The sequence below is a fragment of the Lycium barbarum genome, chromosome 4 (assembly GCF_019175385.1).
Source record: "Lycium barbarum isolate Lr01 chromosome 4, ASM1917538v2, whole genome shotgun sequence".
NCBI lineage: Eukaryota > Viridiplantae > Streptophyta > Magnoliopsida > Solanales > Solanaceae > Lycium > Lycium barbarum.
In genome coordinates, this window is record NC_083340.1 from 5,545,408 (window position 1) to 5,561,138 (window position 15,731).

The 15,731-nt window shown below is 36.8% G+C and overlaps 4 protein-coding genes across 4 annotated transcripts; 2 read left to right on the forward strand and 2 right to left on the reverse strand.

The window, feature by feature from the left end:
• The first annotated feature begins 1,663 nt into the window (after positions 1-1,663).
• Positions 1,664-5,052, forward strand: LOC132634962 (scarecrow-like protein 28). The gene has a single exon (XM_060351156.1). It carries the CDS (start codon positions 2,717-2,719, stop codon positions 4,685-4,687), a length of 1,971 nt encoding a protein of 656 aa, XP_060207139.1. The 5' UTR covers positions 1,664-2,716; the 3' UTR covers positions 4,688-5,052.
• A 392-nt stretch (positions 5,053-5,444) lies between these two features.
• LOC132634964 (probable (S)-N-methylcoclaurine 3'-hydroxylase isozyme 2) lies at positions 5,445-7,773 on the forward strand. Its single transcript, XM_060351159.1, has 2 exons — positions 5,445-6,661; positions 6,903-7,773. Exon 1 carries the CDS (start codon positions 5,789-5,791, stop codon positions 6,593-6,595), a length of 807 nt encoding a protein of 268 aa, XP_060207142.1. The 5' UTR covers positions 5,445-5,788; the 3' UTR covers positions 6,596-6,661; positions 6,903-7,773.
• Positions 7,774-8,717: 944 nt separating this feature from the next.
• On the reverse strand, positions 8,718-11,189 carry LOC132634963 (glucan endo-1,3-beta-glucosidase 12-like). Its single transcript, XM_060351157.1, has 3 exons — positions 9,944-11,189; positions 9,209-9,661; positions 8,718-8,894 (listed from the first exon to the last, which is right to left on the reverse strand). Exons 1-3 carry the CDS (start codon positions 10,857-10,859, stop codon positions 8,863-8,865), a joined length of 1,401 nt encoding a protein of 466 aa, XP_060207140.1. The 5' UTR covers positions 10,860-11,189; the 3' UTR covers positions 8,718-8,862.
• A 1,863-nt stretch (positions 11,190-13,052) lies between these two features.
• Positions 13,053-15,111, reverse strand: LOC132634965 (probable (S)-N-methylcoclaurine 3'-hydroxylase isozyme 2). The gene is made up of 2 exons (XM_060351160.1): positions 14,085-15,111; positions 13,053-13,871 (listed from the first exon to the last, which is right to left on the reverse strand). Exons 1-2 carry the CDS (start codon positions 14,967-14,969, stop codon positions 13,263-13,265), a joined length of 1,494 nt encoding a protein of 497 aa, XP_060207143.1. The 5' UTR covers positions 14,970-15,111; the 3' UTR covers positions 13,053-13,262.
• Positions 15,112-15,731: the final 620 nt, after the last annotated feature.

Sequence of the window (15,731 nt, forward strand, 5' to 3'; positions counted from 1 at the left end):
ATTTATTTATTATGGTCTTCAATAAGGTAACTTAATGTGCTTCTATCAAAGATATTAGTAATCATTTTGACAAATTGAATTTACCTTAAATATTTGAAGTTTTAGGAAAAATCTAGAGGTTATTCATTTCCGTTTTTGCTATGTAGTCGAACGCTTACATTCTCTTACGACCAAGGGTACAACTCCATTCGTCCCTAATTAACAGTCATTTTAGCTAAAAAAAAAAAAATTGTCCCAAAATTATTATCACTCTAGGAATTTAAGATTAAAGTTGTCAGTTAGTTTCAATTATACCCTTCATTAGTATTTAAGAAGAAGAAATCAATCTTTTTTATATATAATAAAAAAGGGTTTCAGCCGAGGGTCTTTCGGAAACAGCCTCCCTACCTTCCAAGGTGGGGGTAAGGTCTGCGTACACTTTACCTTCCCCAGACCTCACGTTATGGGATCCAACTGGGTATGTTGTTGTTGTTGTTGTTGTAATAAAAGAGGGTTTCAGCGTGTGTGCTTAATTGCCATTTGCAGAAACGTTAAGGGCTATTTTGAAATTAAGTATTTTAGTCTTTATACATCAATTAGTGGACAACATTTCTAGATTTCTATGTATAAAAATAAAAGAGGGTTTCAACATTTGTGCTTAATTAACATTTGCAGAAAGGTTAAGGGCTATATATATAGCCGTGTTTTCTACTTGTTCTTTTTAATTATATTGATACAATTAAACTTTATTGTAGTCATTTTAAAGATACTCAAAATACTCATTTTAAACTTTATTTTAATTGACAAACTTTATTTTAAAGATACTCATTTTATAGTAAATTCATAAGTTACATTGAGATATTTTAGAATTTAAAATAATAACACCTCTGTGTTTGTAGATAATGTTTTGCTATTTTATCAATTAGTTGCTTTATTATTTTTAAATGTAAAATGTTAATCTTAAAATTTTGTGAAAAAAAAAAAGCAAAGGAAAAAAACTGAAAGCCCCAACTTTAATATGTCTCCATTTCACAACCAAAAATCGATTAGAATTTCTAAATTTTAAACACATACATGAATTGTTGACTTTCCAATTTGGTATCAATTTTTGAACAATTTATTTAATTTTATAATACTCAATTTTATTTTCAAATAAAGCCGATTGTTACCAATTTCATTCACCCCTAATTTTTTTTATTAAATGAAAGTAACTTGATAAACTATGTCTTTTATTTATTATTTTTCTTAATTGACGGGATAAAAACACAATTACAATGGATATGGATGGAGGGAGGGAGTAACTACTTTTCCTAATATGTGCGCAAAAATCTTAAAATAGACATATAATATGAAACATATAAAACAAAACATCACTCCAACATTGGTACGAATCTTTTTGCAACTGGCCCTTCTTTGTCCTCATTGATATGGCCATCATTAAAGCAATCTAATTAATTAAACTACTATAAATTAATTTCTACCACTGTTGTCTGTCCCTTGTGTACTGTAATTTCCTGATTAGTCAGTTAATAATCGTAATCTCCCAGAAACTTCACTAGTAATAAAAAGGTTAAACAAAAAAGCAACGGTCGAGTAAAAAACGGGTATCATGACACATGCACGTGCATCGTACGTGACTTCAAATAGAAAACTAATTTCAAGTCCTTCTCAACGGTTATATTCCTCTGACAAATTTCACAACGGTCATATTTCTTGTCCCATCTCCACCGTTAGATTTTGATCTAACGGTGATAGATCAAGGTTCTTACCTCCCCTTTTTCCAACATCATCTTTACCAAAGCCATAATTTGTTTCCTTAGAGAAGTAAAAAACTAGAAGAGGGTTTGTTTGTTTCAGTCCTCAATATATAAAAAACACAGTTGTATATGTGTTTTAGCTTTTTTGGGTAGTGGGGCTTTAGGAAGTTATAATCTTTTTTCTCTTCAGCTGTTTCTCTTTGATGGTGATGATGATGACAGTTGATGGTTTGTTTGTTTTCATGCATGTTTGAAGGTTTTGTGGAAAGTTAAGGGGTGGGGTGGTGTTTATTTTGGTTAAGTTTTAGTTAAAGATAAGGGGTGGTGGTTGTTTGAAATGTTGTTTGGTGTAATGGGTTGCAAAAAGATTCAATTTTTAGTGTGTTGATTGGTTCAGATTGAGATTGGCATGGGATTCTTGAAGTTGTTGTGCTCTAAGTTTCAGTTTTTATGCTGCAAAAAATGTGTTCAGAGATTCTTCATTCATGGTGTGAGTTCTTCTTCTTTGAATCCTTTGGTGAATCAAATTTCTAGACAATGAGTTTTATTCTATTTTGAGAGTTTTGGAATCCGATGATTTTTTTTGTTTAGGTGTTAAAAATTGTTGATAATAGGAGAATTCTTTGATTCTTTCCATTGGTGTGTGTATTTGTTGTTGATTCCATTCTTTGTTGCATATAGAAATATTATATAGAGATTTTATAGGTCATCATCACATAGGACACACAGATATCACATTTTGTTTTTTTGGCATCGGATTCCAGTTTTTGTTTTTCTTGGAACTTCACACACACTCGCATATAGACATTGTTCTGTTTCTCTTGGATCATCTATAGAAATTTAGCATTATAACAAATTGTATATTTCATAGTGAAATTATATATACATAGAGAAAGATAAGAGAGACAGACATAGAGAAGAAAAGGGGTGGTGAGTTGGAGTTGAAAAGAAAGAACAAAAATTGGTAAGGGTGGTGAAGAATGTTGGCTGGTTGTTCTTCTACATTGTTGTCACCTAGGCATAGATTAAGGAGTGAAGCATCTGCACAGTTTCAAGCTTGTAATTTCCCTTCAATGAGCACACAAAGATTGGACTTGCCATGTAGTTTTGCTAGAAAAGATAGCTCAAGGTCCCAATCTATTAGGCCAGTTGGCAGCCTTTCTGTTGAGAAGCCTATTGAAGCCAAGAACACTAGTTGCTCTCTCAAGCAGAACAATATTCGTCTACCGCCAACTTCGACCGAAGCTAGGAGAGAAAGCAACGATGAACTTTGGGAAAAAGGTAGGAGCTTGAAGAGGTATGCTGAGCAGATTGATGATGAGACCTGCATAAGCAGAGCTAATAAGAGGAAAAAGGGAAATAGGAAGTCGGGTGATTGTTCCGAAGAAGGCTATGGTTTGAGTTTGAGCCAATTGGGTGGTGGTGATTTCTGGTTACAATCCGGTTTCAATGTGGCACGATCAGTTCCTCAAGAAGCACCATTATCCTTTTCTTGTTCAGGAGAGGAAGAGAGTGTATGTTATGTGCCAAACAATCCTTGGATCGAATCTGTAGTGACCCAGATTACTAATTTTGGTGACAAAAATGTCTCAACAAGTCAAGATCCTGCTAAAGAGGCGTCGGTATCAAGTGCTTCTTTAGACAGTCATGGTTTGGTTCTTAGGCTTAATGAGAACCCTTCGGGGGAGCAGCATGAAATAGGCAATGGTTCTTCTAGGATACCTAATCCAAATGAGAGGGGTGAAGTTGTAATAGCACATAATGAGCCCAATAATCGTCGGGAGGATGATGCAGCTGAGCTGCTCAGCTTACTTGTGAGTTGTGTTGAAGCAATTGGCTCAAGGAATGTCACTGGTGTTAATCAACTGATAGCTAGGCTAGGGCAGCTTGCATCTCCAAGAGGGTCACCAATAAGCCGGCTAACTGCTTACTTCACTGAGGGTTTAGCTTTGCGTGTTGCTCGTCTTTGGCCTCACATCTTTCACATTATACCCCCTCGGGACCTTGATCGATTAGACGATGATAGCGGTACGGCGTTGAGGTTGTTGAATCAGGTTAGTCCAATTCCAAGGTTCATCCATTTCACATCAAATGAGATTCTGCTTAGAGCTTTTGAAGGAAAGGACCGGGTTCACATTATTGATTTCGACATTAAGCAAGGCTTACAGTGGCCTAGTTTGTTTCAGAGTTTGGCTTCTAGGCCAAACCCTCCGAGTCATGTTAGAATTACCGGTATAGGAGAATCAAAACAGGATCTTGTTGAAACAGGAGACAGGCTTTCCGAGTTTGCTGAGGCGTTGAATCTGGCTTTCGAGTTCCATCCAGTTGTTGACAGGTTAGAAGATGTGAGGCTATGGATGCTTCATGTTAAAGAAGGAGAAAGTGTTGCAGTGAATTGTGTGTTACAGATGCATAGGCTTTTGTACGACAGTTCTGGCGGGATTCTAAGGGACTTTTTGGGGCTGATTAGAAGCACGAATCCCGATATTATTCTGATGGCTGAGCAAGAAGCTGAGCACAATGAGCTTAGTTTGGAAGCAAGACTTGTTAACTCACTAAAATACTATGCTGCTGTTTTTGATTCTATTGGTTTCAGCCTTCCATTAGATAGCCTTGCCAGGATTAAGATAGAAGAGTTGTTTGCTCGGGAGATTAGAAATATCATTGCTTGTGAAGGACGAGATAGGACTGAAAGGCATGAGCTTTTTGGGAAATGGCGGAAGCTGATGGAACAAGGGGGTTTTCGATGCACGGGGATTACAGAAAGGGAAATGCTTCAGAGTCAAATGCTGCTGAAGATGTACTCATGTGAGGATTACAGGATCACGAAGCAAGGGAACGACAATGCTGCACTTACACTGAGTTGGTCAGATCAGCCTCTATGCACGGTCTCCGCGTGGACTCCTCTTGATGCTGCTGGAAGTTCATCCTCTTATTATCAGCCAAGTTGATAGACACACAATTGTTCTTTTCGTACACAGGAGAAAGGTTAACAAATTCTTTGTAGGTAGAGAGTCATTCATTTTTTCATTCTTTATTGCAGATAGATTTGCCAATCTGGTAAGAAAAGAAAATCTTTTAGATAAAAATGCATAGGGTCATTTTGTTTGTACCTTTGAATTCATATTTGTATTCATTCTTTATTCTTCTTGTAAGCAAGCTTAGGTATTCTTTCTTAGTTCAGTATATTCAGTCGATTTCGCCGATGTATTCTTTCTTTGGTTGTAATGATTTGTTATTGTTATTCATTCCATTGTAGCAAGAAGATACCGAATATTGTTTTCAATGAAGTAGTAGTCTCTCTAGTCAGTCACAACTTCTTTGCCTTCATTTTATATATTTGTATTTTTGAATCCCCTGTGTCTTTGTAAATGATATGCAGTCCCACACAATAAAATGCTTAGCTCCGAAGCAAATAATACTGCATTACATTTAAGCCTTGAAGTAGTTTAAGACCATCTGATAACAATTCTCAAAGATCTGTGCCAAAGTGCATAAATTTTCGAGTGAAAATGTTTCACTTGGGTCTACTCTCCTTGCGCTCAATGACAATGTAACAATCAATATGCACAAAATGAGTTTTGCAGAGATGCAGATTTTAAGATGGATAGGTTAAAATAGTGGAGTAGCATTTTAGGCGGAACGTCTAATAGCTTTAAGCCTGTCATGAGCTTCTCAAAACCTAGATAATAATTGCTTATCTATTGTACAAGAGGTTTTTGAACCGATTAATTTTTTCACCTATATAAAAAACAAATTTCTCCAAATGACCCCCCATAGTTGTTAGTGAGATTTCTGCTTCATGACAAACAGAGAGAAAAATTGAGTACTTAAATATCTTCCCCTATATCACCCTCTTCTAGAATCACACTTTCAATACACGTGAATAATACAAGTCAGTCCAAGAATACTTGCTCCCCAACTAGTAGACAAGGAATTATAACCACAGGATCTAGTTTATGAGGTTACTTCAATAAATCTACAAGAAAATTCTACACTGAAATATATTTGAAAGTTAAAAAAAAAAAAAAAACTTGTTTATTTGCAGGGTCATGGCTCAGCCATTTGAATTTTTTTTCCTGCTTCCATATTTCCTCTTACCCTTAGTCTTTTTTATCTTCAAAGTTCTCAACTCATCACAACTTCCACCAGGACCAACACCATGGCCAGTCATAGGAAACATTCTTCATATGGGGAAAATGCCTCGCATAACTCTGACAAATTTTGCAAAAACTTATGGCCCCCTTATCTCCTTCAAGCTTGGAACTCAATTGCTAGTTGTTGGATCATCACCTTCTGTTGCTACAGAAATCCTGAAAACCCATGATAAAATCCTCTCAGGGAGACATGTTTTAAATGTTGTTCGGTCAAAAAGATCAGATCTTGACAAGATATCAATAGTCTGGACGACTGAATGTAACAATGGATGGAGATACTTAAGGGCTTTATGCAAAACTGAGCTTTTCTCTGGCAAAGTATTGGAGTCTCAAGCTTGTTTGAGGGAGAAGAAAGTGATGGAATTGGTAGAATTCTTGAGGTCAAAAGAAGGTCAAGTGGTGAATCTTGGAGAGCTAGTCTTTGCAACTATGTTGAACATGTTGAGTAATGTTCTGATATCTAAAGATATGGTTAATTTGGAGAAAGAAACAGAAGAAGATGGTGGGATGGAAAGTCTAGTAAGGGGAATAGTGGAAGTGAACTCTGCTCCAAATATATCTGATTTTTATCCAATTTTAGGTAAATTGGATCTTCAAGGTCTGCGAAAAAAATATATAGATTTAATGACAAAGATTCGTTCCAAGTGGGAACCGATTCTTGAAGAAAGAAGGAATAGTAAAGAGAGTGGTTCTTCTAGCTAACAAGATTTCTTGCAAACTCTCCTTGATAATGGTTTTACCAATGATCGTATCCACCAGCTATTTGTGGTGTGTTCACTCTCTCTCTCTCAAATTTGCTTCATTAGATTCATTTTCTGGTATAAACCAATTTAGTCTTTCGGTAGTATCTGAAAAATGAAAGTCAAAGTAATCATGTTAGTCTTTGTGCATATATGCTGTTACACAACTGATATCAATGCATTGAGCCTTTAGCACTTCTCTTTTTGAAGTTTTAATATTCAAGAAAGTTGTAGCATATACTCACAAGTTTCCTTCTAACCCTGTGAAGGAGTTATTCACTGCTGCTACAGACGCCAGTACCACAGCAATTGAGTGGGCGATGGCAGAACTGATTAAAAATGCAGAGTCAATGAAGAAAGTTCATGACGAGCTCAAGATAGAACTCAGCGGAAATGATTACCCGAAAGAATCTCAATTGCTGCAGATGTCCTATGTCCAAGCCTGTGTGAAGGAAACACTTAGGTTGCATCCTCCAACACCATTGCTGCTTCCACATCGTGCTATCGAAACCTGCCAAATAATGAGTTACACAATTCCTAAAGATGCTCAAATCTTGGTTAACGTGTGGGCTATCGGGAGGGATCCTTTGATATGGGAAGAACCAGAGATGTTTAAACCACAGAGGTTTCTGAGTTCCGATATGGACTTCAAAGGGAATGACTTTGAGTTCTCACCCTTCGGTGCTGGAAGGAGAATATGCCCGGGCATGTCCATGGCTGCAAAAGAAATTCCCTTAGTCCTTGCTTCACTTGTTCATTTCTTTGATTGGGAACTTCCTCATGGAAAATGTCCCGCGGAGCTAGACATGAATGAAAAGTTTGGAGTATCACTGCAAAAGAAAGAACGGCTGCTTCTGATTCCCAGGGCCAGAAAATGACCATTGGGATATATACTATCAGTATCTCTTATCTGTGCTATACCTTGTATTGTGCATTAGTTACCAGTAGAATTTTTCGTTCTGCTGTAATCTTGTGGTTATAAAAACAGAAGTTCTTGTGGTGATAAGAGGCAAGTTATAGTCCTCTTAAGATAAGATCTTGTGCCCAAGTGCATAAATTTTCAAGTTAAATTGTTTCACTTGGGTCTACTCCCCTTGCCCTCAAATGACAATGGAACAGCCTCTTCAAGCTTTAAACCTATTAGATGGTCTTAAACTGCTACAAAATTTCTAAATGCAGTATTATTTGCTTATGGAGCTAAGCATTTTATTGTGTGGCACTGCGTGTCATTTACAAAGATACCAATGATCGCATCCACCAGCTATTTGTGGTTTGTTTCCTCTCTCTCTCTCTCTCTCTCTCTCTCAGATTTGCTCTGTCGGATTCATTTTCTGGTATAAACCAAGTTAGTCTTTAGTAGCATCTGAAAAATGAAAATCAAAGTAACTGATATCGATGCATTGAGCCGTTAGCACTTACTCTTTTTGAAGTTCTTATATTCAAGAAAGTTAAAGAGTTCTCTATAGGGATGTAGTACTCACAAGATTCCTTCTAACCCTGTGAAGGAGTTATTCTATGCAGAACTGATTAAAAACGTGTCACGCGATGAGAGTTTAAGGCATTGAGTGTCAGTCTCACACATACTTATTTTTGGGACATGGCAGATGGTGATGTGTTTGAATGATCTTAATTTGTATATATTGAGTAAACCATGTTGGAGAGTTACGTACCTGTTTTTAATATTGGTTCGAAGCTATCGTTATTAAAAAAATATATGTTGGTTTAAGTAAGGTTTCAATCTCGTAAGAGGCATATAGGCATACTGTCCGTGGAACTTTCAATTTTCATTTTAAATGAATGATTGTGTTAGCTTTACTGGTTATCATACATTGTACTAAACTCACTTATGGGAATATGGCGAAGAATGGTTCATTGAAGAGTACTAATAGGGACCTTATTCTAACGCTCTTGCCAATGGAAATTTTCTCAGATTCGTTGCCTGTTGTACAATACCAAATTAAAGGACCCCAACTTTTTGAGTTGGTCTGTAAGGCATTGATGCAAATGACTTTAGTACGTTGCTTTTTTTAATTGTTGTGCCCCACTACTGCAGTGAAATTGGAAATTATGGTGGGGTATCTAACTTTCTCGGAGAACAAAAATCCTTTGATTACGGACTTTTTCATGACAGGAACATAACATTGATAAACTACTAGTCCAAGAGTAACAAGGATTGAAAATGTAATTTGAATTACATTGATTTCACAGTACCCCTTTCTGATTCCAGTGTCACTGCTGCGAATAGAAGCATCTTCCATAACCTGATTAATAAACCAAAAAAAAAAAAGCAAGAAAGGTCAAATAAAGTGATTCTAGTTAACTATTACTCCAATTATTTTGTTGTTGTTACTGTTCCTTTTTTCTGATTGCTATGTAATGTTTTCCCTATTATTTGCTATGTTTTCTTTACTCTTGTACTTTCATTTTTCAAATTGCTTTGATATGCGTTACTTGAGACGAGACGAGGGTCTCTCGAAATATATGTTATTGTTTGTTTGTATTGATCGAAAAATCAACAACTAAATGTGGATATGTATACATTAAGAAATGCAATATCAAATCTTTGAATACTTACTTGGATCACTGAAGGTAACAAGACCAGTGCCTTTGAAGTCACAGTTCCAATAGTTCCTTCCATGCATCTGGTAATAAGCGTTCATGGCGTAGGATGCATGGGCGTGAATTTTATCTGGCGGAAAGCAGTTGCCATTTTCATAGATCTCCCTACAGTCGACACCTCCAGGTCCACAACAGAAATCCAGCACAGCCTGTACCACCTTCTCATCTGCATGTGGCTTAGCTACACACCAAACTGAAGGTCCCCTTAGTGACAATTTCTCTCCAAAACCCCCCATTTTTTCAGAATTTCCGCTACAGAATTGACAACTCAAATCCACATCATAAACCTTCGATCCATCCGCATTGAAAATCCCAAAGTTCCTCTCACCAGTCCCTCCTTGTTTCTTGTTTTCGTTGAACAAGGCAAACACAAAAATATCAATGCCATCTTTGGGGCTCATGGGGGTACCTGTTGGTTTTTCAAAAGATGGTGCAGCAAAAAGGTTGAAATTATTGATTTAAGATGGATCTCAATAATTTAATTAAGCATAAAAGACTATAAATAGCAAGTTTGAAAACATAATCTACAGAAAATCTGCATAACAAAAATTCAAAATAACTAAAATATCTCAACAAACTAATCTATCCAATAGAAATTTAAAATTCAACTAAAGTCGATCTATTCTAAACCTAAGCAACTTATTATGCTAAAAGAAGTAAAGCAGTAACTGAAAGCAAATTTCAACAATACCTTTATTTGACTGAGCACGTTCAACTAATCGGCTATTATAGGTTCTAGCATTTTGAGTGGTTGCAGCGGTTTCTCCTGCATCTCCCTTGGATGGCCATCCAGATTCTGATACCATAATCTGAACCGACCGATTTCCAAAACCAAGTGCATTGATTGCTGATCGAATTGCATCAATTTGTGCATCTAGCATGTTATTGTACACGTAACCTTTAGGGTCACGTACCCCGGTTGCATTTCCTAGTAATGCATACTCTAAATTGACCGTACTGGGATTGTCCCGGTAAGCAAAATATGGGTACGCATTAACCATGAAGGCGGAATTTGTATCTGCTAAAAGCGTGACAATGGAAGTCATGGTAGGAAGGAGGGTAGTGGCAAATGTGGAAGATGAAGGTGGAAAAGAAGTAGCAAGAACAGCCATGCTATGTGGCGTGGACACTTTGATTTTGCGGGCTAGCCCGCGTGATAGTAAAACTGAATGCAGATTTTGCATTGCTTGGACTAAGGCATTAGGGTCTAATTTATCATCACCATCACCATCACCATCCGTGGTTAAATACTCATTTCCTACGGCAATGGCCACGATGGAAGTGGCAGGAATGAAGGGCAAGATACGAGTGGAGAACCACTCATCAGCAGCAGACTGGTTGGCGCTTAAGTTTGTGACATTAGAATTTTCAACAGCAACAATGATGTCAATTCCGGTGTTGGAAAAGGCTTCAAGGATTTCAGGATTGGTATCGTAGATCTTAACCTTGTCAATGATGGTGGATTGAAGTAGCTGAGCCACTTTCTTTGGTGAGGGCAAGTTGCTTCCAACTGTCCCATAGTTTATTCCGACACCGTAAACATTATTGCAGCAAAGAGGAAGAAGTATGAGGAGGAGTGGCAGCACAAGATTACCAAGGAGAGACATCTCGCCAGCCCACAAGTGGCCCTATAAATGTAACTGTGAGCGTAATTCTCACTACCACGTATAATGGAAGTATGGGGGTGTGAGAGCAGTGTTAGTGTAGTTTATGTATCCACTGATATCAATGTGGTAAAATTACATGATTATCTATACTGTGTCATGTGCACTATGGCAATTCTAGTCAAAGTGGTGGGTCATTTTGTATCAAAAAGTGCTTACACAATAATGAGCATCCTAAGAGCTAAGCTGGATGGGTGTGAAATCTGCACCTGCAAATACAAAAATGTCAAAGAAATTAAAGGCACTTCATAAAAGTCCTGACATTGAAACCCGTGAAGCATTCTGCATCCAGCTATACCAGAAAATTTATCAACTTAGGCACATGATCTTATCTTCATAGGACCATAACTTGTCTGTTATCACCACAAGAACTTCTTTTATAACCACACGAGATTAGAGCAGGACAAAAGATCTTGTATCTGAGGCACAATACAAGTTTAAGCTTCAGTATAGTGTTGCGTGTTGACACATTCCATCTAAATTAATTCCAGAACAATCATTGTTACAGTAGGAAGGAGAGCATTAATGCCAGTCAATCATCAAACTTAACTTTGAGATGAAATTTACAATCTCTAGCTTTTTTGACAGGGAGATGGCGTTCATATTATTCGATTAGTTATTTATCTACACAATATTTATAAAACAATCTTAGGCAATACATTGCTCTTAGTGAATGAACATGGAGAACCTTAATATACCAGCTTATAGTGGATTGAGTATACATAAAACAATAACAGCAGTTAAGTATTTTCCTTATGAAGTAATCAGGAACCACTATTCATTACTGAAATAATGTTAACTGGTACCTCTCTAAAACTTTCAACTAGGAGAACAAGAGTTGAATCACAAATAACCAAGCAAGAATATAAGAATGAAGAACCCAAACAATAGCATTTCCTTTTCTTATTTTTGTAATTACCAAATAATACGGGATAACAATACGATCGGGAAGAGAAAATAAGTAATCCTCGTGAATAGCATGGAGGAAAAAATAAAAGAAAAGACAGAATAGGGAATAGTGAATTTAAGCTAAGAATTGAATTATTAATGTAGTGTAAGCCAAAAAATGGAACCTGATTTCGTATTCTTTGATTTAACCAAATCCTAACTTACCTATCCCTTTTTCCAGCAACGGACGTGTAACAAACATCATGTTACAGTAATCCTTGACTCTTAGAAACAACCTCCCAATCAATCAGAGGAAAACTGAAGGAGAAAATAGTTTTCACTTTCCCTCTGGAATGTGAGTTTAGGCTAATTTTCATCTCAGTTTGTAGTTAGGAAGTGTACATAAGACACCGCACTATGCGAAAAAGGTTGGGAACTATTTCAGTCAAAAGCTTTAGTTACCTTAAGTGCAAAATGCTGAACTAATCTATCTGTTTCATCATGCAAAACTCCTGGCAAACATTTTCATCTGCTTTCCTTTGAAGAATTCCAGAGAAATTACGTTACGAAAATAATGCAACATAGGAGTGCTACTTTACAAAGCCATGTGTTATTGGTCAAGGTAACTGCTTGTATGTTCATGTAATTGCCAATCATGCTTGCTAGATGACATAAGATTCATAGGCAAATGTGGTTGCAATTAAATCTGAAAATATAATTTTCTTACCTCATCCAAGACAAGAAGAGAACCTGCACTATCACAGGCGACTTCCTCAGCGCTTGTAAAAATTCTTGTAGCATTCTTCTTCTTGTAAACTGGTATTCTTTCTTAGTTCAGTATATTCACTCAATTTCATCGATATATTCTTTCTTTGGTTGTAATGATTTGTTATTGTTATTCATCCCATTGTAGCAAGAAGATATCAGAAATTGTATTCAATGAAGTGATTCTTTTAGTAATTTCTTTAGTCAGTCACAAATTCTTTGCCTTCATTATATATTTGTATGCTTGAATCCTGTGTATCTTTGAGGGCAAGGAGAGTAGAACCAAAATGAAATAATTTCACTTGACATTTATGGAATTGCACATGATCTTATCTTAAAATATAACTTGCGTCGTTATCACCACAAGAACTTCTGTTAATATAACCACACGAGATTACAACAGGACAAAACTATACTTGTATCTAATGCATAATGCAAGGTATAGCACAGATAAGAGATTTAGGGGTCATTTTGTACGAGGTATTAGAGAAAATGATATTAGTATTAGCTTTCGTATTATTAAATCCCTTATACATGTATTACTTATAACTATTCCTATTCATTTAATACAACAAATCAAACAGTCGATAGAATATAATGCCAGCATAACTAATCTTGGCATTACTAATACACCTTATTCAATACTATTATTATACACCCTACCGAACGACCCCTAATTGTATATCCCAATGGTCATTTTCTGGGCTTGGGGATCAGAAGCAGCGGTTCTTTCTTTTGCAGTGTTACTCCAAACTTTTCACGCATGTCTAGCTCGATAGGACATTTTCCATGAGGAAGTTCCCAATCAAAGAAATGAACAAGTGAAGCAAGGACTAATGGAACTTTTATTGCAGCCAGAGGCAGGCCTGGGCATATTCTCCTTCCAGCACCGAAAGGTAAGAACTCAAAGTCATTCCCTTTGAAGTCCATATCGGAACTCAGAAACCGCTGTGGTCTAAACATCTCCGGTTCTTCCCATATCGATGGATCCCTAGCGATAGCCCACACGTTAACCGAGATTTGAGTGTTTTTAGGAATTGTGAAACTCATCACTTGGCAGGTTTCGATAGCACGATGTGGAAGCAGCAATGGTCCTGGAGGATGCAACCTAAGTGTTTCCTTCACACAGGCCTGAAGATAGGACATATGAAGCAATTGAGATTCTTTTGGGTAATCACTTTCACCGAGTTTAATCTCGAGCTCGTCTTGAACTTTCTTCATTGACTCCACATTTTTAATCAGTTCTGCCATCGCCCACTCGATTGTTGAGGTACTGGTGTCTCCACCAGCAACGAATAACTCCTTCACAGGGTTAGAAGCGAACTTGTTAGATATACTACAGACCAATAGAGAACTCCAACTTTCTTGAATACAAGAACCTCAAAAAGAGAAGTTGCTAAAGGCTCAATGCATAGATATCAGTTGTGTAACAACATATATGCACAAAGACTAACTTGGTTTACACCAGAAAATGAATCTCAGAAAGCAAATTTTGAGAGAAAAGAGGGAACAAACCAGAAATAGCTGGCAGATACGATCATTGGTGAAACCATTATCAAGGAGAGTTTCCAAGAAATCTTGTTGGCTAGGAGAACCACTCTCTTTACTGTTCCTTCTTTCTTCAAGAATCGGTTCCCACTTGGAACGAATCTCTGTCATTAAATCTATATATTTTTTTCGCAAACCTTGAAGATCAAATTTACTCAAAATTGCATAAAAGTCAGATATATTTGGAGCAGCGCCCACTTCCATTATTCCCCTTGCTAGACTTCTCATCCCACCATCTTCTTCTGTTTCTTTCTCCAAATTAACCATATCTTTAGATATCAGAACATTACTCAACATGTTGAACACAGTTGCAAAGACTAGTTCTCCAAGATTCACCACTTGACCTTCTTTTGACCTCAAGAATTCTACCAATTCCATCACTTTTTTCTCCCTCAAACAAGCTTGAGACTCCAATACTTTGCCAGAGAAAAGCTCAGTTCTGCATAATGTCCTTAAGTATCTCCATCCATTGTTACATTCAGAACTCCAGCCTATTGATATCTTGTCAAGTTCTGATCCTTTTGAAGGAACAGCATTTGGAACATGTCTACCTGAGAGGATTCTATCATGGGTTTTAAGGATTTCTATAGCAACAGAAGGTGATGATCCAACAACTAGTAATTGAGTTCCAAGCTTGAAGGACATAAGGGGGCCATAAGTTTTTGCATAATTTGTCAGAGTTATGTGAGGCATTTTTCCCACATGAAAAATGTTTCCTATGACTGGCCATGGTGTTGGTCCTGGTGGAAGTTGTGGAGTCTTGTTGGATGATTTGAAAGCTTTGAGGATAAAAAAAACTAAGGGTAAGAGGAAAAATGGAAGCAGGAAAATAATTTCAGATGGCTGAGCCATGGCCTGCAAATGGACAATTTTATATTTTTTCTCTTTCTAATGAGTATATATTTTAGCGTAAAATTTTCTTGTAGATTTATTGAGGTAACCTAATGAAGCTAGATCCTTATCTACTAGTTGTGGAGCAAGCATTCTTGGACTAACTTGTATTATTCTTGACTTCTTGTGAATTGAAAGTGATATAGTAGAAAAATGTGGGTTTTGGGGCTGTTCATCGTCTGTCATATGCAAAATTATTAGAAAACAAAGAGGCAGTGGGTCAGGGGCTATCAGGACACGTGCTGTTACAGTACAGCTTTTTTAAGAAAATGAACAAATTACCTCTGCAATTTCCTTTGTACAGTTTCTATTACCTTTGGTACAACAGAATGGAGTTGTTCAGTCATTTGCTTGCTTAGGAAGGCTGTTCCATCTGCTTTATTATTTGTACATTGACAATTACAACATAAGTCTACCCTCTGATAATGTAATCATTACGTGCTCGAGACAATCATTTCACGTGGGGCCTACTGGCCAACTATTTTATATCTTCATTGCACTTTTTAGGTTGTCTTGGATTTACATTAATGAGTCCGGAACTAAAATGCCCCTAAAAAAAATATTTTGAACCAAAATACTCCAATAAAAAAAAAAAGTTACCAAAGTATTCATAGCGCAGTAAAATACTGCGCTATAGCACTAACAGAGACGGAGCCGTTAAGTGCTATAGCGCAGTATTTTACTGCGTTATAGAAAAAAATTATTTTTTTTGGTACTTCTATA